Source organism: Cnephaeus nilssonii (genome assembly GCF_951640355.1).
Source record: "Cnephaeus nilssonii genome assembly, chromosome: 11".
Classification (NCBI taxonomy): domain Eukaryota; kingdom Metazoa; phylum Chordata; class Mammalia; order Chiroptera; family Vespertilionidae; genus Cnephaeus; species Cnephaeus nilssonii.
The window spans coordinates 57,796,672-57,822,351 of record NC_137082.1 but is presented as its reverse complement, the minus strand read 5'-3'; the positions used below and the strand labels follow the sequence as shown (position 1 = coordinate 57,822,351).

General features: G+C 39.2%; 1 protein-coding gene and 1 pseudogene across 5 annotated transcripts in view; both read left to right on the top strand.

Annotated features, from left to right (window-relative positions):
* LPIN2 (lipin 2) overlaps nucleotides 1-25,680 on the top strand; it is a 92,696-nt gene that overhangs the window by 5,390 nt on the left and 61,626 nt on the right. For 2 of the 4 annotated variants that reach the window (XR_013814212.1, XM_079784442.1), the window contains exon 1: nucleotides 12,845-13,026. The exons of the other annotated variants lie outside the window; for them this stretch is intronic. Coding sequence is in view for 1 of the 2 variants with exons in the window: in XM_079784442.1 (XP_079640568.1) it covers nucleotides 12,922-13,026 (105 nt within the window). In the remaining variant the exon portion in view is untranslated. Of the gene's footprint in view, nucleotides 1-12,844; nucleotides 13,027-25,680 lie in introns of those variants that run through there. 4 annotated transcript variants of the gene reach the window in all.
* On the top strand, nucleotides 16,867-21,738 carry LOC307107607 (protein C1orf43 homolog; annotated as a pseudogene). The gene has a single exon. The product of its transcript is annotated as a protein C1orf43 homolog (transcript).

Here is a 25,680-nt window from a genome sequence, read left to right as displayed (position 1 = left end):
AAGAATAAGGAAACATGGTTGTTAAAAACTAATATTTCAAAAGGGGTGCCAGGATGCAGGTTTAACAATTATTTAGTAGCTATAACTAAGTAATTAGGAAAAGAGGAGAAGCTGATGATGGGGAAAGCATCCTTCAGAAATTCTAAAGTTGGAACTGGTGATTTTACTGCAAGAAAAAAGATAGGCATATGGTAACAAATAACTTCTTTAGTAACTGGCTTTCTTCATTTACCTACTTTTGAAATATGATGGGAAAGATAATTGATTTAAATCTATAGTAAAGATGCTTTCTTTTAAATAGAAACTATCATAATTATAAACAAAAAGTTCATTGGTTAATCTGGAATTGAAATCTACCTAAGAGGCTTTTTTATACCTTTGAATAAACAGTAGAATTGTATAATGGTCAGGATGGTTCTAATCTATTCAGTGCATTATGATGTGGCACTTATTGCTCCTAGCAAAATAGGTATGTCCAGCTGTACTAGAGACTTGGTGTTTAACTCATTCTAAAAGAGGAGTGTCCAGAATAGCCCTTCAAAGGTATTTGGGTATAATCTATTTAATATAAAGACATCTGATAATTTGATTATATGATTCTGTATTGTAATAAGACAGTAAAACCATCAGATAGTTAATGTGAATTAAGAACTCTGAATTGGTGTTCTTTGAATTGTGGTATGGTACTTTCCCCAACAGTTGAGCCTGTAAATGTTTGGCTCTCATAAAGTGATGTTCCTTTCTTCTGAACCAACGTAAGTCAAGGAATACTTGGGTTTACTGAAGAACCATAAGGAATATACTTTTTGCTTCCTTTGGGATGCTAAGTGTAATTATTTTTCTTGGTAAAAATCCCAAAGTGTCTGTCCATATATTATATTTCTTTAAAACCTCAACTTTTTAATGAATATTAAGTACCTATTTACTCTATCATAGAGACTCTTAGTCTTCAAAAGGGTCTGATGCCTACTTTTTAGAAACACAATGTTTCTAGAAGGTGTTTCATGTTTGCAAAAGATTGTCATTGTTACAGTTACATGATTGAACATTTTCTGGCGAGGCGTTGTGCTTTACATAAATTATCTCTTTTAAGAGTTAAAACAACCTTGCAAGGTAGATATATTAGCCTCATTTTCTAGGTGAAGACACTGAAGCTGAAAGAGATTTGCCAAAGGCACACAACCGTGTGTTGGTGTTGACTTAATGCCAGTGCCCCTGTGCCACCACATTGCCCAAGGACTATGAGAATTCTTGTGCACCTATTTGACATGCTTAAATCAATTTTATGGTTTTGTTTTGACTTTATTAGATAGAACTGGATAACTTACTGTTAATGTAAGCATCTATATAAACTGCTTATAGACTAATGCCAGCTCTATAGGTACCTTGGATTTCTCTGAATCATTGGTGTATGCAAATCCACTGTATTAGGGAGAGAATACCAGCCAAGAAAACAGTGGAGGTGATTCAGTCCCACCAGGCCTATTAGGTGTTTGCTGTGGAAAGAGGGAAGCTGTCTGCCTGCCACAGTGCAAGCACATCACTGCTAAGTTGGGACTGAGTATCAAAAACTATTACTGTTGGGCTCAGCTTGAGAGCAAAGTGATTCTGTTTAGAAGGAGAAGTGGACTCAGTTGGACTTTTATGAGACATGGGATATCAGTATACAATAGGATACCTTCTTCAAGGATTTTCCCTGGTATTTTTTACTATTACTGACTTGAAAACTACTCTATAATCCCTGGATTACATGGGACTGGACTGTGTGTAGGAGTACTGAGTTACAACATTTCAGAGTTGGGCAGAGCTTCTAGCCTCTTACTCTATTCAGGAACCCTTGTCCCATCACATTGTGGGTAGCCAGTTGAAACCCCTAATATTGTTGAGTATCTGACTTTTAGTGTTTTTGTTTTGTTTTGTTTTTTAATCCTCACCCAAGGATATTTTTTCCATTGTGTGTGTGTGTTTTTTTGTTTGTTTTTGTTTTTGTTTTTTTTTGAGAGAGTGTAAAGGAGGGAGGGAGGGGGGAAAGAGAGAGAAAGAGAGACATGGATGTGAGAGAGACACATCAGTTGGTTGCCTCCTGCACAAGCCCTGACCTAGAGCAGGGATTGAAACCTGCAACCCAGGTATGTGCCCTTGACTGGGAATCAAACCCTTGGTCTGAGGGCTGACACTCTGACCACTGAGCCAAACTGGCCAAGGCTTCACTGTATTATTTTGACTCACTTGGTAACTACATGTGTGGATACATTCTCTCTAATGAAGTTTTAATGGTGTTTTACTTGCTGTAATTGAATAAATGACTTGATATTTACCAACTGTTCAATACAGAAGAACCTCTCACTTACACAGAAATACATTCATAAACTTTTAGGAATTCTCAAATTCATGAGTACACTTTTGGTATATAGTTTACCCAGTTGTATCACCTGTAAAATGGAAATAATACCTACTGATGGGTTGATTGTGAGGATTAGATGAGGTTGTGTATTAAACCAGAGTCACAAGCTGCCAAGATGCAGAGGCAGGGCAGCAGGCTAGGAGCTCTAACTAGATGAGACAGTGTGAGAGGCACTAAGCAAAGGAGAAAAAGGAACTAGAACATCTCTCTTGTCCCTGAAGTAGCTGAAAGTCTTGTAGGTGGAATCAAGTCTATTACATAAAGTAGACTTTTATAAAACTGCTGTAGGGAGGGATTAAGAAGAGTACTGCATGAGTGATTGAGTATTAAGTTACAGAAGGTATCTTGGATAGAGCTTTTGTGCTTATATTTTTAGCATGAGAATATGTTTAGTTGAAAGGTTTGTGTCTTAAATAAAAATACAATTGCTTCATGTGCTTGCTTAAAATTTGTTTTGACCCAGAGTTTTTATTTTTATAGTGTCAAAATAGAAAATATACTTTTATAAGTTAGTAATATTGTATATAAATTTTATGCACTACATGTTTCTAAATTTAAGCCTTGTGAATTTTGCCATTAAAATTTATCTCTGAATTTTGTTGTCCAGACCTGTAGGTGGAGCCTTATCTTTGTTTAGAAAGCAGAGCTGTCTTCTATACATAGTATATATAAGATGGGGCAAAAGTAGGTTTAAAGTTGTAAGTACATGAAACAGAGTTTATTATTTATTAAGTATTGTATTATTTTCCATACAAACAGCTGTAAACTACTTTTGTCCCACCCTGTAATAGTGCAGATGAATGCTTAACTGCAAAGAATAATTCTGTTGCTGGCTAGTTCATGAAGTGGCTAAGTAATTAACATTTTTCTATGAAATCTAATAACTGATTTTTATAAAAATTTCCCTAGATAATAAAACTACATGAAATTTTATTCTATTTGAAAAACTCTAATATACATGTATTAAGGTGGGTGATTTTCTTTTTTTTTTAATTTTCTGAATGTTCAATAAGTCTTTTGATGGTATCCTCACCATAGAATGGAAAAGGGCTTTTGGCCCAGCTGGCATGACTCAGTGATTCAGTCAGCGTCGACACCAGGAGGTCATGGTGCTAGAAGGGTTGATTCCTTCTGAGGCTGTGAGGGACAGTCTGTTCGTGCCTCTTTCCTAGCTTCTGACTGTTTGCTGGCAATCTTCAGTTATGTCTTGGCTTGTAGGTGCAGTACCCTATCTCTACCTTCATGTACACATGGCTTTCTCCCTGTGTATATGTGTCTGTCTTTGTTCCAACTTCTCCTTTTATAAGGAAGCCAACCAGTCCTTCATTGATTTAGGGCCCACCCTAATGGCCTCATTTTAACTTGATTACCTCTGTAAAGATCCTATTTCTAAATAAGGTCACATTATGAGGTATTGAGGGTTAGAACTTCAACTTATCACTTTCGGGGACAGTTCAGTTCATAACAGTGAGTTTCAAGAAAAGTGTGTGACATCTGTGTTTAACAGAAGGTCTAGTTATAGCAGTATTTTCAAAGATGGTTTAGCCACATCTATCTTCACTGAAGATCAGAAACAAGTCTCGGAAGTACTTTTTAGATTACAGCTGGAGATTTTTGTGTTACTGTGAAATTTCTACTCATTTCCCGAATGTTTAACTTAGTTATCTGAGTCATCTCATTTTCTACTCTTGCTTTGTTTCTGAAGTAATTTGAAGGTTGTAAAAACAACTAAGGAAAGAACAGCAGCAGTGTCTTGTGTGAAAGTAAATCTTAAGTATGTGTGAACATGATCTTCCAGGTTCTGATGCTCTATCTCCCATGTTATTTATACCCTATTTCTTCTTCAGATGTGAGCCTTCCTGAAGTTTGTTGGTTTTTTTAAAATTCTGTCATACATTTTCTTGATTTTGGCTTCCTAAGCCCTTTCTTTAGAATAGCCTCCTGCCCTTCCTTACTTTCTGAGAGCATCACTCTTTAATTTCCTTCATAATAGTTATCCCAGTCTAGAATTTTATTTTTCATTTGTTTGCTCTCTCTGTTAGAATGTAAGTGCTAGGAGAGCAGGTAACTAATCAGGCAAGTTCAATGCTCGATCCCAGTTTAGAATAGAATAGTGCCTGGCACATCAAACTAGACTCTGCTTTTAAACAGGTCAGTGAGTGAAACAAGCTTTCTTTTCTGGTATTCCAAATGTTGTTTCACTGACCTGTAATTGCTCTTGGAAGTCCTTCTCTCTCGTTGAAGTAATTCAATGAACACATCAGCTTGTGATAATACACAGGCACAGCCTTACCTGGCATTTATTTTGCATAGCTACATACAACAAGGACACAGCTCAAACTGGAATGATGGGTGATGCTGATAGCAGTGGTGCAGTTGGCCTCCATTTCCACAGCCTCTCCCTTCATCCTCCCAAATGTTCTCCCAGGAAAGGGCGCTCCCTATTCTAATATTTCTGAAAAGTTCTACTGGGGTCCCAGTAGGCACTGAACAAAATAAAGCAGGGCATGAAATTTGAGCTGTATTTTAATTGGCATTGGTGGAAAACTCTCACACATCTCCATCTCCCCAGGACCCTCAAAAGACACACCTGCACAGGATGCCTATATTTGTAAGCAGTATCTCTGCATAGGTGTACAGAAGTTTACATTGCTGCTTCTTGGCCTCGTGGTCATCGTGTTCTATTTAACTGAGACAGATGGGCTAAGGCAGTTCTAAAGAGCAGTAGAGAAGTGGTGAATTTGTGCTTCCTGATCTAAAAGACTTCCCTCTGGGAAACTAGGAGACTGCATTCCTGAGAGTTAAATGCAAGATACATAGGAGGTGTTTGAAAAAACTGAGTTTTATGGGAAATGAGTAATTCTCCTGGTCACTTTTATGACATTAGCTCAGTAAGCTGGTGGATTGATACTTGTTTTTTACTTATTTCTTTTCTTTTTTTTAAATTAGTAATCAGGGAAGATCCTCCTCTGCACCTACAGGAGACATTATAAGATGATTGATATAGTATGTTGGTTGGTTAAATTTTTTTATGTAAAATCATGGCACTCTTGATTTCTTCCTGGCACAATGGCTTGATATTCTGATGATGTCCCAAAGGTGATTGCTATAACTTTAATTTTATTAATATTTCTTTGAATTTCAGTTAGATTTAGAAAAATACAAACTTCCAAAAATAAGTGTACATATTCATGAAGTTTTGAATCTGACACCTCTTATGCAAAAGTTTACAATTAGCTTTGGAGTTCTTAGCAGACTTAGAGGACTTGGTGTCTGTGGCAAGGTCTCTGTAAAATCAAATGATTCTTTCTGTGTGATGGTGAGGAGAGGGGAATGGCATGTGCTTCTGTTGTTCTGAGATATATTATTCGATAGGTACATAGACACATACATACATACATGTTGTCATGGGATGTGAACAAATAGTCAGTTCTTGACTGCAGCCTCACAGTGCTTATTGAGATGGGGTGATGGATGATAATTGATGGATAGTATTCATGATGAAAAATATTACTGTTTAAATAGCAAGTACAATATGTTGTTAATAAATCTAAAGGGGGTCAAATATATGGTAATGGTAGGAAACCCAGATGTTGAATTACAATTTTGTACACCTGAAAATTACATAATGTTATTAACCAATGTTACCTCAATAAGTTCAGTTTAAAACTATTTTGCTGAACAGTTCATCCACAAAACTGCATTCCACCAAAATAATTTTCAGGAGGAAAAATTATAAGGAAAAAGAGAGGTAAAAGATATAAGAGTGACAGAGATTTGATTATTTCCTTTTCACTTTAGTTGTATTTTTTTATTACAAGATTTATACATTGCGGGTCCGGGCGAGGCCGCGCGCCCCTGGGTCCGGGTGAAGCTGGATCCTGGGTCCGGGTGAGGCCGTGCGCCCCTGGATCCGGGTGAGGCTGGGTCCCGGGTCCGGGTGAGGCTGGGTCCCGGGTCCGGGTGAGGCTGGGTCCCGGGTCCGGGTGAGGCCACGCCCCTGGGTCCGGGAGAGGCCACGCGCCCCTGGGTCCGGGTGAAGTTGGATCCTGGGTCCGGGTGAGGCCGTGTGCCCCTGGATCTGGGTGAGGCTGGGTCCTGGGTCCGGGTGAGGCCGCGCGCCCCCGGGTCCGGGTGAGGCCACGCACCCCTGGGTCCAGGTGAAGCTGGATCCCGGGTCCAGGTGAGGCCGTGCGCCCCTGGATCCGGGTGAGGCTGGGTCTTGGGTCCGGGTGAGGCCGCCCCCCTGGGTCCGGGAGAGGCCACGCGCCCCTGGGTCCGGGTGAAGCTGGATCCCGGGTCCGGGTGAGGCCGTGCACCCCTGGATCCAGGTGATGCTGGGTCCCGGGTCCGGGTGAGACCGCGCCCCTGGGTCCGGGTGAGGCCACGCGCCCCTGGTTCCGGGTGAAGCTGGATCCCGGGTCCGGGTGAGGCTGGGTCCCGGGTCCAGGTGAGGCCATGCGCCCCTGGGTCCGGGTGAAGCCACATGCCCCTGGGTCCGGGCGAGAACAAACCAGAGGGAGTCGGACCTGCATTACCACCATTTGTCCACCATCCAGAGCTGAAAAGTCAGTGCCGACATGTACACATAAGGAACTGGTGGACATTCAAATTGGGTCTCAAAAGAACTGTTGGCCCAGAAAGAAACTCACTACAGACTGATTCATTTGCTTGTCAGCATAACTATTATTGCTCGTCTCACATTCGGTTCTTACAAGTATATTTCTAGTAACACATGATCTCACTCATCTAGGGGAAATGATGAACAACATAGACGGATGAACAAGAACAGACCGAGAAACAAGGAGGCATCGATCGGACTGTCGGGCCTCAGAGGGAGGATAGGGGAGGATGGGGGTAGGGGGGAGAGATCAACCAAAGGACTTGTGTGCATGCATACGAGCCTAACCAATGGTTAAGGACAACAGGGGGTGGGGGCATCCGTGGGGAGGGGTGTGGGATGGGAATGGGGGGATGAGGACAAATATGTGACACCTTAATCAATAAAGAAATTTAAAAAAAAAAGATTTATACATTGTGTTAAAGAGAACACTACAGGGCCAATGGTGTCACTTGTGCTACAGCCATGATACCGAGGAAAAACTGAAGGCAGGAAATATATAAAATGGAGTCACTTTAATGAAGCTGCTAAAATTATTTACATTATGAAGGTTGAGGTATGAGGAAAGACTTTATTTTGTTTTAACTAGCCCTGAAATTTAAAAATTTTGAACTTTCTAGTCCTTAATCATTAAAAAAATATAACTGTAAAGGAATATGACAAGAACTTATCCAATCAAATGTACATTGCCCAGGTTAGTGACAATATGTGCATTTCAATGATGCAGTCATTCTCAGAAGCATTCTTTTAAAATTGCTTTCAGAATCTTGAAATACGGGGGGGGGGGGGGGGGGCAAAAACATGTTTACAGTTGTGAATACATGAAACAGTTTATTCTTGTATTATTATTTATAATTATTGTATTATTTTCCAAATGAGCAACTGTAAACCTACTTTTGCCTCACCCTTTATATCCTTTTGTACCCACTTATGACCTGGAATGGAGAAACCTAACACTGTGCTTCCTGAAGTACCTTTACTTACTCAGTGTTGTGATACACTCACTCCTGTCAGTTGTGAATTTGTAGCAAAATATTTGTTTCTATTTACTATTTTCAAATTTTATAATATGACTTGCATTTTAACAGAATTTAAATGCAAGTCATATTATATAAATAAATTTATATATAATTATTTCAGAGAGGAACGGAGTGGGAGAGAGAGATAGAAACATCCATGATCAGAGAGAATCATTGATCGGCTGCCTCCTGCATGCCCCCTACTGAAGATCGAGCCCACAACCCATGCATGTGCCCTGACCAGAGGTCAGCACTCAACCACTGAGCAACACTGGCCAGGCAACAGAATTTCTGGAGTGTGAACAAAATGGGGTGGCAAAGCCCTAGTACATAAAATTGCTTATATAGTAGATTATCACCCCTGAGTGTCAAAGAAACAAATTTCATTAACAAGACATGGACGTTCACACACACACACACACAGTGAGGCAGCCGTCATGGGAGTACTAAGCAGTGCAGAGGGTTTCTCACTTGTTTTGGCTTTATTTATTGGAAATGTCCAGAATTTGTGACAAGTCAAGCCATGATTCTTCTGATCCTTGATTGGGCTGCTTAGCTTCACTCTCTTAATGATCAAACAGATTGGCTTAACTGCTACAGTTGGACAACTCTCAGTATTTTCTCTCTGGTTTCAAAATATTTGGTGAAAGTTTGACCTAGAACATTAGTGTCAGAAGGGTTAGATCTCAGAGGATGTTTAGTCTCAAACTTCTTAGATTGTAATATGTACACTGAGGATATTCTAGGTCATATAGTAAATATTATACATTAACCTTTGAACTTTGGCCAGTTTTTTTTGTTTTGTTTTAACATATAAAGAAATGGATGCAACAGAGTAGAATGTAAAATATGTTGAATTTTAAAGGTAAAATATAAGTCTTCAAGATGATCTTTAGGAGTATCACTTTAAGCTGGGCCTTCTGACTCAGGAGAATCTTTTTCCCCTCCTTTGTTCCTAGAAAGACCTGTTTGCATTTGATTATTCATTCATTCACAACTTAAAATAGTCACTAGCTATTCTTTTTAAAGTTTGATAAATATAATGAAACACTGGAACTTGAGTAAACTAGATAGCCATTTTCTAATAAACAGTTAAACTGCAAATGTTTGAGAAACCTCAGGGTGGTATCAAGAGGAATTTTCTCTTGGTTTTCAAGGAAGCATATCAGTAACTTTTGGATTGTTTTCATAGGTAGACAGTGAATTATAAGTAGTTCCTGATAGGGAAAGAAAAACTTCATATGCATTGGTGTAGATGATAAGAGCCATCTGCCTCAAGGAACTCTGTTTTGGTCCTCTTGTGTGTGAGTATCTGTCATACATGAGTGGTCTTGAAAATGCAGAAAGGCATTTGAGTTAATTCCTTCACTATAGAATAATTATGGTGGAGATTATGAATTCTTTGTAACTGAGGCTATTTTCATCATAATTTTTAAAATAAATATTTTTACTGATTTCAGAGAGGAAGAGAGAGGGAGAGAGATAAAAACATCAATAATGAGAATCATAGATTGGCTGCCTCCTGCATGCCCCCTACTGGAAATGAGGCCGCAACCTGACTGGGAATCAACCATGATCAGGTTCATAAGTTGATGCTCAACAGCTGAGCCACTGAAGCCGGGCATAATTTTTTTACTACTCACAACTTTAGTTTTCTCACCTCTTTATTGGTAATTCAGTAGAAATATATTGTTATTCCATTGTATGACCACTGGGGGGAGTATCTTATTTTTATGTTTTGTGTTAAAATCAGAATATAATTTGTGGAATAATGATATTTCTATTGAACCAGTGTAGCCCAACTTCAAAATAAGCAAATTTCAAGTTAGGAAGTTTTAAATAAATTCTTAATTCTTCTTAAACCTAGTTTTGTTTACTAATGGGATTAGTAGTAGAAAAAAACACAAGTTATATATTCTACTAATGTTACTATCAGCTGTGAAATCTAAACAAGATTCCGACTTGCTTGACTAGCAGTTTAGTTTTGTTTCCCTAAGATGGACTTTGGAAAGATTTAAGTCTTGGGAAAAAAGTATCCCAACTTCTACGCACCTTTAAAAAAAAAAAGATCATGAATATGCTATGCAAAAGTAAAAAGTAATTTTTCTTGATATTCAACCATTATTCTTATCTGAGCCTATAGAGAAAAAGTTTGACCATATACAGTAGCGTTTTTCTTTGAAAAAGTCACATGTGTGATTAAGAATTATTGGTTTGATTTTTAACTCTTACTTACCAAGTCTGCAAAGCCACCACGCAAGTGATAGGCTGGAACCAAAATATTGGGTACCAGCTTGGGGGTTACGTGATCTACAGGTCACCATATGAGAGGAAGCTGTGGAGGTGTGTGCCTCTTGATTAAACAGATGTTTGGAAGATGAGCTCACTGTCTGTTGCTCCATGTTGCATGCTCCCTTGCAGTCAGAACATTCTGTGAATCATCAATCCAAACACTGAAATAATTTCAATACTAGCAGGAAACTGAAGTGACTGGCCTGGGGCCTGCTTGTCGTGTAAAAGGCATTTGAGGTTGCCAGAACAGAGGTCATACCCTCCAATCTCTGCCCTCCTGGATCTTACCTCTCTTGTTAGGCCTTTCTTCCTCTTTCTTGCCAGTCTCTATCCCCTTTCCTGCTAGCACTTTCTCTTGTCTTAACCTGGCATTGTGGAAAAAAAGGTGCTGAACCAGAAACCTGGTGTCAACTAAGTGGGTGACGTGGAGCTAATTGCCTGACCTCTTTCTGGGCCTCAGTTTCCTCACATTTAAAATGGATGAGGTTTTGCCCTGGCCAGTGTGGCTCAGTTGGTTGAGTGTCCTGCCATGTACCAAGAGAGGTCATGTGCAGGAGGCAGTCAATTAATGTTTCTCTCTTTACCTCTCCCTTCCTCTCTCTAAACTCCATAATAAAATAAAATAATTAAATTAAATTAAATTAAAATTAAATATAAAATAAAATGGATGAGGTTTTTCTCCATTTCTTTTCTTTCCCTGTATTTTCATCCTTCCATCTACCCTCCTACTTACATTTTCCCCCTGCATGTTTTCTCATCTCTTCCAAGTTTTATTTTTTCTGTGTTTCCTTCCCTCCCCACCCCAGTTCATCACCTTCTTATGTAGTTTCTCCTTAATCTCCTTTGTCTCCCACCTCTTATTTCTCCTTCCATTTTTTTCCCACTGGCAGTACCCCAGTATCACTTTTTTCTTACTACTGTCTGGTGTCAGGGATTCGGAGCTGCAGTAGTACATGGAGGAAGAGGTTTAGATTTTTATACAATGCATAATATTTAGACTTTCCAAAAAATCACTTCTTGTGAAAGGAGGAATTTGTGTACATGATGCGTATTGAATTAGATTACAAGTGCCTGTGGGCACTTCATGTACTCTAGGCTCAAATTAATATTTGGTAGGCTGGGCAGCAAGCAGTATAACATATTGAACGTAAGGAAACTTTTCCCATTTCTGATTTTGGTGAAATTTGTTTTTAACTCTGCCATTTAACATTTTTATTATGTGTATTAGTGATATATTGCTGCAGTAAACATTATCAACCCCTGTTTATTTGGTCAACCATTTGGAAATTTTATCTTTTTGTAATGTTTAAAGGTAGGAATAAAGTTTTAACAATATGGACATCATTAAATGTGAGAGGACCAACTAGTATATTGTTGATGAATTCTAAGTAAATATTTTCATTTAGTTTCATGAATGGAATGTTATGGGAGCCACATATGTAATTTTAAATTTTCTAGTAATGTTAAAAAGTAAAAAAAAAAAAGCAGGTAAAATTAACTTTAAATATGTATCTTATTTAACTCAATATATCCAAAATGTTATCATTTTAACATGTAACATATATAGTATGTAAAAAGTTGTAAGAGATTATTTCACATTCTGTTTTTATTCTAAGTCTATTTTATACTGACAGTACATCTTAATTGGTACTAGCCACATTGCAAATATAACCACATATGGCTAGTGGCTATTTGTAATGAACAGAACAGTCCTAGATACTGATGAATAAAATAGTATATTTTAATTTAAAAATTAATACATTTTGTCCGTCTGTATTTTAAGTTTGTTTAAACAATTCACTTGAAGTTCCTTATATGTTGACTTACTGAGAGCTGGAAATTCCAAGAATGTTTGAATTTTACAATGTTGCATTGTCATACTCTTGAAGTTAAATAAATGGTTCATTATTATATTATTATGTAATAATATACTTATAATAACATTAATATACTTAAATGTTAACACTTTATTATTTGTTCATTATTTGCAGTCCTGAGCAGGCTATTTTTCTTCCAAAATTTTGAAAATATGTTGGGTCATGCCAGTATGACAAAGTAAAAAATTTTGGGTAATTGAGTTCTATAAAGCATATATAACCCAGCTGTCTTTGAGAAGCTCATTGATACTTACAAATATACATAAATGATTTTCCCTTGCATGATTACATTATGTAAGCTTTACTTCTCCATATTATAGTTGTTTTTATTTCTAAAAATGAGGATGTGATTGATTTAGAGAATCATTAACTCAATCGCTGTCCTGTGTGATGGAAGCTGCAGTGACCGTCATGTGATTGGGTAGGACTTGGTACCTATCAGTGTAAACACATGGCACAGCCTGTTCCATGCCCTTTCTTATCTCCTTCAGAGAGAAGGGGTTGAGTCGTTTTGAGCAAATCTTATTGGTAAAGTTGTGTATGTATTGCTTTTTTTTTTTTTTATAAAGAACCTTTTCCTTTCAGTTTTAACCATATTACTGTGTCTGCAAACAGTTGGTCAGCAGAGCAGCTTTCTGTTTTAGTAATTTAGAATTGTGCCTTCATCTTTGAAAAAAGACTTGCTTGATAAGCTAGTTTAATTTTAAGATGTTTTACTTAGAAGATGATAGTGAAGATGAGGAGAAGGTTCATGAAGATTCATTAAGTAAAACTGAAGATGTTTACTATGGAAAGGCCCCAGCTGGTATCCTGGTGAGTTACATCCACCTTTGTCCTGGTCACTTTGTTTGCTTGCTCAGTCTGGATAATACTACAAGAGGGGAGAACACCCATCAAAAAAATGGCTAATGCCTTTTCTTTGGAAAATGTAGTGTCGTAAGGGATTTTATTAATTTTTAAATGATAGGTTTAACAAATCTTTGCCTTCCAGGTCTGTCTCATTCACACTACACCATCTTTCTACCTTTTTCCATTTATTAGTTAACAATAACTTGGTGCCTAGAAAAAGAAAAGGAAGGTCATGATTTAAACTGAAAATTAAAAAAAAAAAATCACAGCTGGTTGCAAACTAAATGTATCTGGTTTCACATTCTATTTGTATCTAAGTGCAGTAGTTGAATAAAAAAACATTTAAAGGTCTTACAGTTTTTATTGTTTTAGCCAAAAGTTTTGAAAACTAAACCAATATTGTGAAACTGGCATTTTATTCTGATATATGATAGAGAAGTGTCACTGCAGTCTTTTTTCTCCTATGATTGCAAACAAAAAGATTTTGTAAGCTTGAAATAGAAGGGAAAATGCATATTGTCTGAATTTTTATTTGGGTGTTTTACATATATATATATTTTTATATGAATGTCTGAGGTTTTTTTTATCTAGAGTTTTCTCTTACAAAATATAAAACAAGTCACATAAACTTAGTGTTAAGTTCCAGAAGTCTGCATTAAGAAAAAAAAATCGGGAGAATTAAGGGTAATATTATTTAACTCTACCTATGGAACCTTATCCTTTAAAAATAATCTGAAGTAAATGCAATGAGGTAAAGGTATTTTTTTAGAAAACTAAAAAAATGTTTTTATGAAGATAGATATAAAAAAACAGGACAGAAATTAGTTTCTAAAATCTGTGACTTTCTAGGTTGATTTTTAGTTTTAAAATTTTTTATCACCTTTTTAAAACTTTGCTTTTGCTTTATGATCTGTTGATAAAAGTACTTTTTCAGGGTTCCCAGGAATTGATGGAACTGGACATTATTTGAATATAGACATCATTTGAGTATGAATGGAAGCCAGGTGCTACTGAGAGGCAATTTACTTTTGAAATTTCCATTTTAATAGTACTGATATATAGTATATGTAGATTCATGCACTTTTGTTGTAAAGGTCAGAAAGGAGACCAGTGAACCCAGCTGATATGAAGTATTTTAAAAATTTATTTAGTGAGTAGCACTAACCCAAACCATCCATCATAGGAAAAAGTTCTTAGGCTTCCTGCTTTCTAAAGGGTGTGTGTGTGTGTGTGTGTGTGTGTGTGTGTGTGTTTGGGGGGGGCGGGGGTGTTTGATTAGATTGCATTGTATTATCAGCTCCCTTTTATCGTAATGTTAGAACATTGATTCTGTGGGTTCCCTCCCTGCCCCAAGAGAAACTTGGATTTTCTGAATGGTTAGTGTTCAATATTGGATTTGATATATGCTTAATAAGCTTATACTGATTACATAAGAGTTAGACTTTATAACCTGGGTGTGTATGTATGGGTGTGGGTGTGTGGCAAGGGGGAGAGGGCGAATCCTGGCTTTCAGGGTCCAGGCACTCAGTGACCTGGATGCTCCCTGCTAGTCATATGCTGTCTGCACATACCTGCTGTTGGAGGGTGAAAGTCTTCATCTTAAAGAAGGTGATTGTATGTATTTGGAATGTAACTTTGTATATCTAGTAACTTTAAAAAAACACACACACAAAAAGCTTTCTGTGTTTCATTAGAAATTGGGAATTTTTTTAAAATCATGTTTCCATAATTTCTAAACAAGTGAAGATAATTCCTTTATTTGCTAAGGAAAAGGCGAAAATAGTTTCATATTCAAATATCTTGAAGTTTCAAATAATTTGCTGGCCTTAACCCCACTTATTTTAAATTACCTTGATTGCATTTTTTAAAATTAGGGCAGAATGTACTACCAGAATTCTTAGCCAAACTTGTAATCCTAAGAAATGCTTCCAGAGTTGAGTCTTTCTGTGGTTCAGAGCTGAAAGAGACTCTAGGGGGCATCTGGTCATTCTTTTTTTTATCACCTTTTTAATATATATTTCTTTATTGATTAAGGTATTACATATGTGTCTTTATCACCCCATTGCTCCCCACACCCATGCCCTCAACCCCCTGTTGTCTGTGTCCATTGGTTATGCTTATATGCATGCATACAAGTCCTTTGGTTGATCTCTCCCCCTTACCCCCACCCTCCCCTACCTTCCCTCTGAGGTTTGACAGTCTGATCGATGCTTCTCTTGTCTCTGGTTCTGTTTTTCATCAGTTTATGTTGTTCATTATATTCCATAAATGAGTGAGATCTCGTGATATTTATCATTCTCTGACTGGATTATTTCGATTAGCATAATGCTCTCCAGTTCCATCCATGCTGTTGCAAATGGTAAGAATTCCTTCTTTTTTACCACAGTGTAATATTCCATTGTGTAGCTGTACCACAATTTTTTAATCCACTCATCAAGTGCTGATGGGCACTTAGGCTGTTTCCAAATCTTAGCTATGGTAAATTGTGCCACTATGAACATAGGGGTGCATAGATCCTTTCTGATTGGTGTTTCTAGTTTCTTGAGATATATTCCTAGAAGTGGGATCACTGGGTCAAATGGGAGATCCATTTTTAGTTTTTTGAGGAAACTCCATACTGTTCTCCACAGTGGCAGCACCAGCCTGCATTCCCACCAGCAGTGCATGAGGGTTCCTTTTTCTCAGCATCCTCGCTAGCACTTGTTGTTTGTTGATTTGTTGATGATAGCCATTCTGACAGGTGTGAGATAGTATCTCATTGTCATTTTGATGTGCATCTCTCGGATGATTAGTGACTTTGAGCAAGTTTTCATATGTCTCTTGGCCTTCTGTATGTCCTCTTTTGAAAAGTATCTGTTTATGTTCGTTGCCCATTTTTTGATTGGGTTGTTTAGCTTCCTTTTGTTAAGTTGTATGAGTTCCCCGTAAATGTTGGAGATTAAACCCTTATCTGTGATAACATTGGCAAATATGTTCTCCCATGCAGTGGGCTTTCTTGTTGTTTTGTTGATAGTTTCTTTTGTTGTGCAAAAGCTTTTTATTTTTATGTAGTCCCATTTGTTTATTTTCTCTTTAGTTTCCATTCACTAGGAGTTGTATCGGTGAAGAAATTGCTTCTGCATATGTCTGAGATTTTGCTGCCTGTTGATTCCTCTAGTATTTTTATGGTTTCCCATCTTATGTTTAAGTTCTTTATCCATTTTGAGTTTATTTTTGTGTATGGTGTAAGTTGGTGGTCTAGTTTCATTCTTGTTAGATATGAGAACCCCTCCTAATGATGCGGAAGTGAGACTTGACCTTGCTTGGATCTTCATACCTCTCCTGGAAAGACACTTATTTTTTTATATATTTGTTTTACAATCATACCTTAGGTATTAAATATTCAAGACAACCTAGTTCTACTGAAGAAAAAGTTATAGACTCCAACCCTAGAGTAGTAGCTAATTTTTGCATGTATTATATGGTACTTATCTAATTGAAAGTAGAGAAAATAACTCATTTGTGGAATATAAAGAACATTATAAACTGTTGAACAAAAATATATACAGAGGCCAAGAAGCATCGAACAAACTGTCAAACTACAACAGGAAGGCAGGGGAGGGTTGCGGGGCTAAGAGATCAACCGAAGGACTTGTATGCATGCATATAATAAGCATAACCAATGGACGTGAGACACTGGGGGTGGGGGGTGAGGGCAAGTGCTGGGGCGGGGGGCGGTAAGGAGAGGCCGGGGGGAGGTCAATGGGTGGGGGGGAGAGAAAAGACATATGTACTACTATTAAAATACCTTAATAAAATAAATTTTTAAAAAATGACTTTTTTTTTTTTTTAATAGAGAATTCACTGATTGGAAGGCAGGGGTTGGGAATGTCTGGTGAGGGCATATCATTTAGTGTGGTCCTGCCAAGGTAACCACAGGCGGGACTTGAAATTCAATAATCTAGGAGCTTTTTTCATAGCAACATAATTTTTAAGTTGATAATTTTGTATGACCCATGAATGATATAAATATTCAAATGGCCCTTGGCAGAAAAAAGATTCCCCACCCCTGAACTCAGCCTTCTAGGAAAAAATGTCCTGTTTCTTGTAGTGGAATGGAAACTGGTCCAGTTTTGTGGCCAGCATTCTTACAAAAATTTGTGAAGAGAAATTGAAAACACCTGAGGGAATGTTGAGTGATTTGAGTGCACAGAGAAAACATATGTACAGGGTGGGTCAAAAGTAGGTTTACAGTTTTGAGTATACAAAACACAGTTTAGTACTGTATTGATAGTTATTAATTGCATTATTTTTCATATAAACAACTGTTAACCTACTTTTGACCCCCCCATGTAATAATATGCACACAACCCACTCAAACAAATGACAAAAGTCACAGAATTTCACTAAAACCAAATTTATTTTAATCCTTGAATTATCTTGTTTTTGATAAGGCAGTATGCATTCTTTTCCTAAAGTGTAGCTTTCTTTCTAAAGCAGGTACTTTGTTTATCAGACTTCTTCATAAAAAACCCTTCAGTCTTGGACTTTTGAGGATGCTTGGATGGTGAACTTTAGGCCTACAGGTGCTTGTGAAATTAGCGCCTGCTAAGTTAAAGCAAGTGCAGTGACCATCAAATCCTACTGAGCTAATTCATCTGGCTTGTTCCTACCTGAACTTAACTAGGTAATATGATGCAGGTTGAAGGACTTTCAACCCAGGGAATTAACACAGTTGGTACAACTTAATTCTTCTGTGGTACTGACATTCTTTTAGGGCAGTGGTCGGCAAACTCATTAGTCAACAGAGCCAAATATCAACAGTACAACGATTGAAATTTCTTTTGAGAGCCAAATTTTTTAAACTTAAACTATATAGATAGGTACATTGTTATTAACTTAATTAGGGTACTCCTAAGCTGGCCTTTGCTAAAAACTCAAGGGGCCAAAGAGCCGCATGTGGCTCTCGAGCTGCAGTTTGCCGACCACTGCCCTAGACCTCCAAACTACAGGAATGTGTTCATTTGTTCCCATTCTCACTGCTATAATTTCAAATGTAAGAGAGTCATGATGTCAATTCCTGACTTCTAGGTTAGTGCGTAGGTAGAAAGAACATCAAATAAAGTCAGAATGTTTCAAAGAAAATTATATTCTATCGGTGTCTAAAGTCATAGTCATCACTGAAAATACTATGTATGGTTTCCATGGAAACCTGTTAAGATTGTATGCTTTTCATATGTGAAATTGAGGCAAACAATCAGATTTCCTGTTTTATTTCAGAGTTGCTATGATTATCAATGACCACCACCAAAAGAAAACTTAGAATTCTTTTATCCTAGAAAACTTAGAATGAGAACATGTTCCTTATGATTATGACTATAATGTAATCATATCTTTAAAGCTCATAAAAAGCTTACCATTTTCATGTATGATAGCATGTGGAAGAATCATCAATCATTGCCTTCTAAATGCACTTATGAAATTCCTACTTACACACAGCCCTGAAAACTACATAAACTTAGCATTAATGTTTTTAGGAACTTGTGGTCCCAAGATACAATAAAAAGAGCCTGGCATATGAGACATACATGAGCTTTTGTCTGTGCCTGTCACTGTATAACTGCTTATCTTCTCTGAACCTATTTTCTTGCTAGTACAATGCATATAACTTATTCCTTACCTAATCATGAGGATTAAATGAGATGAGGTATGTAAAATGGCATTTGGAAGGGATAAATGTTACTGTCCTTTTCTCTTTTCCCCTCCCCCATCACTTCCCCATGGCTGACACTAGGTGGAATACTGAGTAAAACATCGAATTATAGTTTAGGTTGTATATGATTTATCAAGGATATGCATAGTTTAAAACATTATGGTGTGAGTAAATGAAGAGTTTGAATTTTTGGTGTTTTCTGGCTGGGTCAGCCTTTATCGTTCCCCGTAAAGAAATGGCTGGGTGGCTTCAGAGAACCCAGGCGCCTTTGCCTCGGAGGAGCAGCCCGGGCTGGCGAGGCAGGGCAGCAGGGTAAACCCGAGCAGTTCTGCGTGGGGTGGGAAGGCCATGGCGTCCGGCAGTAACTGCTGTCGGGGTGAATGTCGTGCTGGTGATGGCCTATGAGAACCTAGACTTAAAAGAGGAGATTGATATTTGACTATCCAGGGTTCAGGATATCAAGTATGAATCTCTCAGCTCCTTGTGGATGATGATGCACGACTGCTACAGCTGGACATCCAGGGAAATCAGAATTGCTACAACTATTTATTTTACATGCAGTAAAAATATTTCAAAAAAACAATCCTTCATATAATGATGTTACATGCAATAAACACCAATTATTCAAGAAAATTATCTTAAATATAATATTGCACGCAATAAACATATTTTAAGAAAAAAAAGATTTTAAGTATAGCAATATTACCAAAACTGTACTAACATAGTATGATATCACAAAATTCGTAGGAAGTATTAAAAATCTGCAAATAACAGTATTCTATTCTAAAATATTTCCCCCCCTTTGGCTCTATTTTTGTTCATCAGTTTATGTTGTTCATTATATTCTACAAATGAGTGAGATGATGTGATATTTATCTTTCTCTGACTGGCTTATTTCGCTTAGCATAATGCTCTCCAGGAACATCCATGCTGTTGCAAATGGTACGAGTTCCTTCTTTTTTACAGCATCGTAGTAGCTACAACTATTTATATAGGATGAAAGCTCTAGATGCCATCTGTGCCTCTGAAATCCCATTTCATGCTGAAGGTCCGGCATCCCTGCTCCTTAATGGGCAAGAATTTTCGCTCCTACCTGCTAGAACTTTGAAGCACTAGTACTCCTTTCAAGGGTGTGCACAAGGCCCTCATTGATACCCTGCTGGATGGCTATGAGACAGCCCCCTTTGGGACTGGGTCTTTGGGCAGAGAGAGTACCTGCGCTATTAGGAGGCCCTGAGTGTGCTGGCCACAGTGGTCAAAGCATGAAGTGGGAGCTCCCAGCGACATCAGTCAGCAGCCAAAGACCTAACCCAGTCTCCTCAAGTTTCTCCAGCAGTCATCACGGTGACCTACCTCCCTTCCAGCCAGAAGAGTAAATGTGCCAAGCACTTCCTTGAATTGAAGAGCTTTAAGGACAATAACACACTAGAGAGTACTCTGTGATGGCGCTGAAGGACTTGCTGTTGATGGAGCCAGAGAGACTGCATTGTGCTTGCCAAGTGCCCCTCAGGCCATCTGGATCAGCAGGCCCACACTGGATCAGCTGAAGCTCCCAGTCCTCCAGAGCTCTTAGAGCTCATGCCTAGCCAATCATTCTCCAAACCTTCCTTATGGCCACTTTCAAAACATCAGTTAAGACTTTATTTTCCCTTGGTAGCACCTTTTTTCTGGAGTTGAATTAAGATGTTTTTCTTAATGTTTCTGTCAGAGCTTCCTTAAAAATCCTCACTTGGTTTTGATCATAATTCATCTGCCCTTTTCCAGACTATAATCCCAAGGGTGAGAGAGTTGGGGTAACAGGGGAAGAATGGTCAGACCAGTGCACTGGTCTGACTTTATAAATAAACTAGAGGCCCAGTGCACGGAAATTTGTGCACTTGGTGGGGAGGGTCCCTCAGCCTGGCCTACGCCTCTCGCAGTCTTGGACCCCTAGGGGGATGTCTACCTGCCAGCTTAGGCCTGCTCCCCAGGGAATCGGGCCTAAGCTGGCAGTCAGACATCCCTCTGGCAGCCTGGGAGCTCTCAGGGGATGTCCAACCAACAGCTTAGGCCCTCTCGGAGTGTGACTAAGCTGTCAGTTGGACATGTTTAGCACTGCTGTGGAGGCGGGAGAGGCTCCTGCCACTGCCACTGTGCTGGCCAGCCATGAGCTGGCTTCTGGCTGAGCGGTGCTCCCCCGTGGAAGTGCACTGATCACCAGGGGTCAGCTCCTGTGTCGAGCGTCTGCTCCCTGGTGGTCAGTGTGCATCATAGCAACCGGTTGTTCCTGGTCATTCCGCCATTAGGGTCAATTTGTATATTACCCTTTTATTATATAGTATAAAATGAACAATGAAACAATAAAAAAAAGTTGAATTTTGACCTGTATAAGTGAATGTAACTCCCATATATGAAAATTCAAAATTATGAAACAGTTAAATTATCACCACTTTATAAAATAATTTAAGGAGGGATTTATTTTAATAGCAAACTCCTCCTAGAGCACTAAAGATAGCTTAAGAACAATAGCTGCAAAATCAATCTTGCAAAAATACTTCTATGCAATTTCACTCCTACGTATTTAACAAAGTGAAATGAAATTTTATTCACACAAAAGCCTGTACACAAATGTTTTTAGTACTTTATTTGTAATTGCCCCATACTATAAATAACCCAGCTACCTTTCAACTGGCAGATGGACAAACAGACTTTGGTACATCCGTACAATGGTCTACTACTTAACACAAGAAACAAACTACTGATACCTGCAATAATGCTGATTATTTTTTTTTTTTTAGAGCAAAAGTAAGTTTTATTTAGATGGAGAAAAAGAGGCTGGAACATGGGTTTCTGAAGACAGGATTGAGGTTGACCCTCCTGTGGCCTCCCTGGTTGCAAGTTTCACAGGGTGCTACAACAGTATTGATTAATCTCAACTATATTAAGCTAAGTGGAAGAAGCCATATTCAGGAAGCTACATACTGTATGGTTCTACTTATATAACATTCTAGAGAAGGCAAGACTAAGGGACAGAAAAGGTAGTTGGCAGGGGATTGGGGGGGGGGGGGGGGGATATTGGCCACAAAGGGCATTAGGGGTGTTTTGGAGTGGTGATCTAGTTCTGTATCTTTATGTGTCAATTTCACTCTAGGTAAAGTGCACCTTAATTTTTTTTTAAAGTCTATTTTAAATAGTTCAAGATACAGGTATAAGTTATTTGAAATCTTATTGCATTTCATGAAGTTGGCATGAACATTCAGCTGGAAGTTTTATATGCTGATAGGTATAACCATCACACAAAGGTTGGCTAAGTAATTGCTTAATATCTTTCATGATTAATTGCAATTTTTGTGTTAATCCTCACCCGAGGATATTTTTTCCCATTGATTTTAGAGAGTGTGGAAGAGAGGGAAAGAGAGAAAAACATCAATGTGAGAGAGACACAACAATTGGTTGCCTCCCGCATGTGCCCAGATCAGGGCCTGCAACCAAGGTACCTGCCCTTGACAGGAATCAAACCTGAGACTGACACTTCAGTCCGAGGGCTGATGCTCTTACCACTGAGCAAAACCGGTTAGGCAATTCATTGCATTTTTAATTTTACTTCTGTATTTCTTTCCAGTCTCTAGTCAGGTTAAATGTTCCCTGTAACATTTATGATCTGTCACCTCATGTACAAGTAGATTAGAACTGGGGGTATTGTAGTCAGGATAGGAAAAGATATCAGAAAGCTTCATTACAATGCATTATTCTGCAATTTGTAATAATGGAGAAGCAGTGAAGAGAAATGAAGGAATGAGAACCATTAAATTTTGTAGAGCTGTGATAGTTCAAAACAAGTTTGGTCACAGGAACACTGTGGGAGTTGAGGAAAGTAGTTGGGGCCCCCAGTGTGCTGCTTTCTACTTTGTGTTTTGAAATCTAAAGATGTGTGTAAAATTGAACATTTTGTTTTCCTTGTTCTGTACCAATTTTGTTGCTGAAGAAAATGAATATTCTGGTACTTGCTGAGCATTAGGAAAATGAAACTATTGCTAACTGCCATTTACCTTGAAGGTTGTGCCCTATAGAATTGTGATGTTGGGCATTTTCATGTAAGTAGATTGATTAGTTGAAAGTGGTAAATTTATTTTCTTTCACTCTCTGTTTTCTGTACTAATCTTGGTCACGTTATGACCATTGTCCATTTAGCCTTGCTGGTACCTCAGCTGACTTCCCCACACCAACTTCCCCTGACAGACCAACAGTCTCTCTTCCGCCTCAAGTCTCTGTGAGACTGGCTGTTCAATGTTCTTCAGAGCGGTCTGCACGGATGTCATTTGTTATCACAGGGATATTTTTAGATTTACCCATTTAAGTTGGGTGTCATTATAATTGATACTCACATAGACTAGATTTATGCAAGGTTTTTCTCTGAGGTTTTCACCAGCATCCAGAGGTAAAGCATTGGTTTCTGAATATCTGAGCTTCGCTTTTGGAACATTGGGTTGGCCTCCACTGTTCTTGGCATTTTTTAAATGTGTGGCGCTGTATGTATGTGTGTGTATACAGATGTATCTTTACCTATTGAATCTCTTATTCAGGTTACAATACCAAAACATTGTACATATTCCTCCTTCTTCTTGCTGATTCTGTTCACTAGATCTTGCATTCATCCACTTGTTAATTCATACATTCATTCATTGAAAAATACTCATTACCTGGTAAGAACCTGCTATTGCTAGTCATTGTGCCAGGCAGGCTTTGTGGAAATGGTGAAGCATACAACACTTATTTTTTTGTGAGAAGTTAGTTTGGAGATGTGATAAACAAATTACTGCAGTGTGGTGAGTGCTTATATGATGTGTTAAGGAGAGGGTAGGATGCATCAGTGCTCACAGCCACAAGCCCTTTGCTACTGCCTTCTGCTTTCTTCATTGAGCCCACGCTTTCCCATCTCTTTTTGATCTTCTTTTCCATTATGCTGTGCGTGTGTTCACAATCTCCTGTGGACATAGTATATTTATTCCCATTTCCTCATCCAGGAAGCCTAAAACATCTTGCTCCTCATATAAAATATTAGATAAACAGTAGTTGATGGATTGAGAAGAAAACTAGTGTTGGATTTTGAAAATTATTGAGCCAGTGACTAGGGTGGAGGGTGGGGAATTGATGGTGTTTGAAGATGCAATAGGTGACACTTACATTGTCTTTCTTTAGTTGTACTGCTGAAAATCCGAAGCAAATAGTTGAGTAAAACTTGGGGCCACCACTTGGGAAAGAATGTATCTATAGTAATCCTATCTAATAAAAGAGTAATATGCAAATTGACCATCACTCCAAGACACAAGATGGCTTCCCCCATGTGTTCAAAGAAGGCTGCCACAAGATGGCCAGCAGGGGAGGGCAGTTGGGAGGGATCAGGCCTGCAGGGGAGGGCAGTTAGGAGGAACCAGGCCTGCAAGGGAGGGCAGTTGGGGGTGATCAAGCCTGCAGGGGAGGGCAGTTAGGGGTGACCAGGCTGGCAGAGGAGGGAAGTTGGGGGCGACCAGGCATGCAGGGAAGGGCAGTTGTGGGGGACCCAGGCCTGCAGGGGAGAGCAGTTGTGGGGGCCCAGGCCTGCAGGGGAGGGCAGTTAGGGGCAATGAGGCTGGCAGGGGAGTGGTTAGGGGGTGACCAGGCTGGCAGGCAGAAGCGGTTAGGGGCAATCAGGAAGGCAGGCAGGCGAGCAGTTGGGAGCCAGCAGTCCTGGATTGTGAAAGGGATGTCCGGCTGCCCGTTTAGGCCCGATCCCAGTAGGCCGGGCCTAAACGGGCAGCCGGACATCCCTCGAGGGGTCCCAGATTTGAGAGGGTGCAGGCTGGGCTGAGGGACCACCCCCCCCCCCCGTGCACGAATTTCGTGCACCGGGCCTCCAGTAATAATAATAAAAGTATAATATGTTAATTAGATCAGACAGCTGACCGACCTTCTGGATGTCATTCTGGATGAAGCTGCGGTGATGGGGGCCGAGGCAGAGGTGGTTAGGGGCGATCAGGCAGGCAGACAGTTAGGGGCAGGCAGGCAGGCAGGCAGAGGGGTTAGGGATGATCAGGCAGGCAGAGGGGTTAGGGGTGATGAGGCAGGCAGACAGAGTGGTTAGAGGCGATCAGGCAGGCAGGCAGGCAGGCAAACGGTTAGGAGGCAGCGGTCCCAGATTGCGAGAGGGATGTCTGACTGCCCTGTGGGATTGGGCCTAAATAGGCAGTCGGACATCCCCTAAGGGGTTCCGGATTATGAGAGGGTGCAGGCGGGGCTGAGGGACCTCCCCCACCTGTTCACGAATTTCGTGCACCAGGCCTCTAGTATTTCTATAATGGCATAGTGTCTTCCCTTTTTTGAACCTTACTCAGTCAAAACTAATTGTCTACTTTGTAGATAGTGAGTGTGGTGAAATCATAGAGAAGTGAGCCCAGTGAGCAGAAATCTGTGCTACCAAACTTCTTAAAGAAAGTATGTTTTGACAGGTTTGAAATCTGAATTTATCACCTTATTAGCCTTGACTGATAAGCTTAAGGCCAGCCTCATGTTACCTTATTAAACAACAAAAAACAAAAGCCTGAGGTTAGTACAAGGAGGCTTTCACTGGGTTACATTTGGGTTATTTTCTTGCTAATTTTTCCAGGGTGTTTTTCAAGTTAGAATCAGTATCAGCATGTTTGTATTTAAGTCCTTTGTTGGCAGACATCAGAAATGGACTCTGAACAAGCCAAGCAAACAAACTTACGTTATGACTGTTTAGCATTCAGAGAGATGATAAGAGGGCAAGAACTAGGGCTGCTTGGCATCTCGGTGTCTTGAGCTGGTGAGCCTTCTGGATGGCTCAGGTGGCTTAGCCTCGCCGGTTTCTGATTACGTTGACTCTTCATACACACTTCAAGAGTATTAATTTGGTCCAATTTGGGTCAGAGGTCTCCTCACTCCATCAG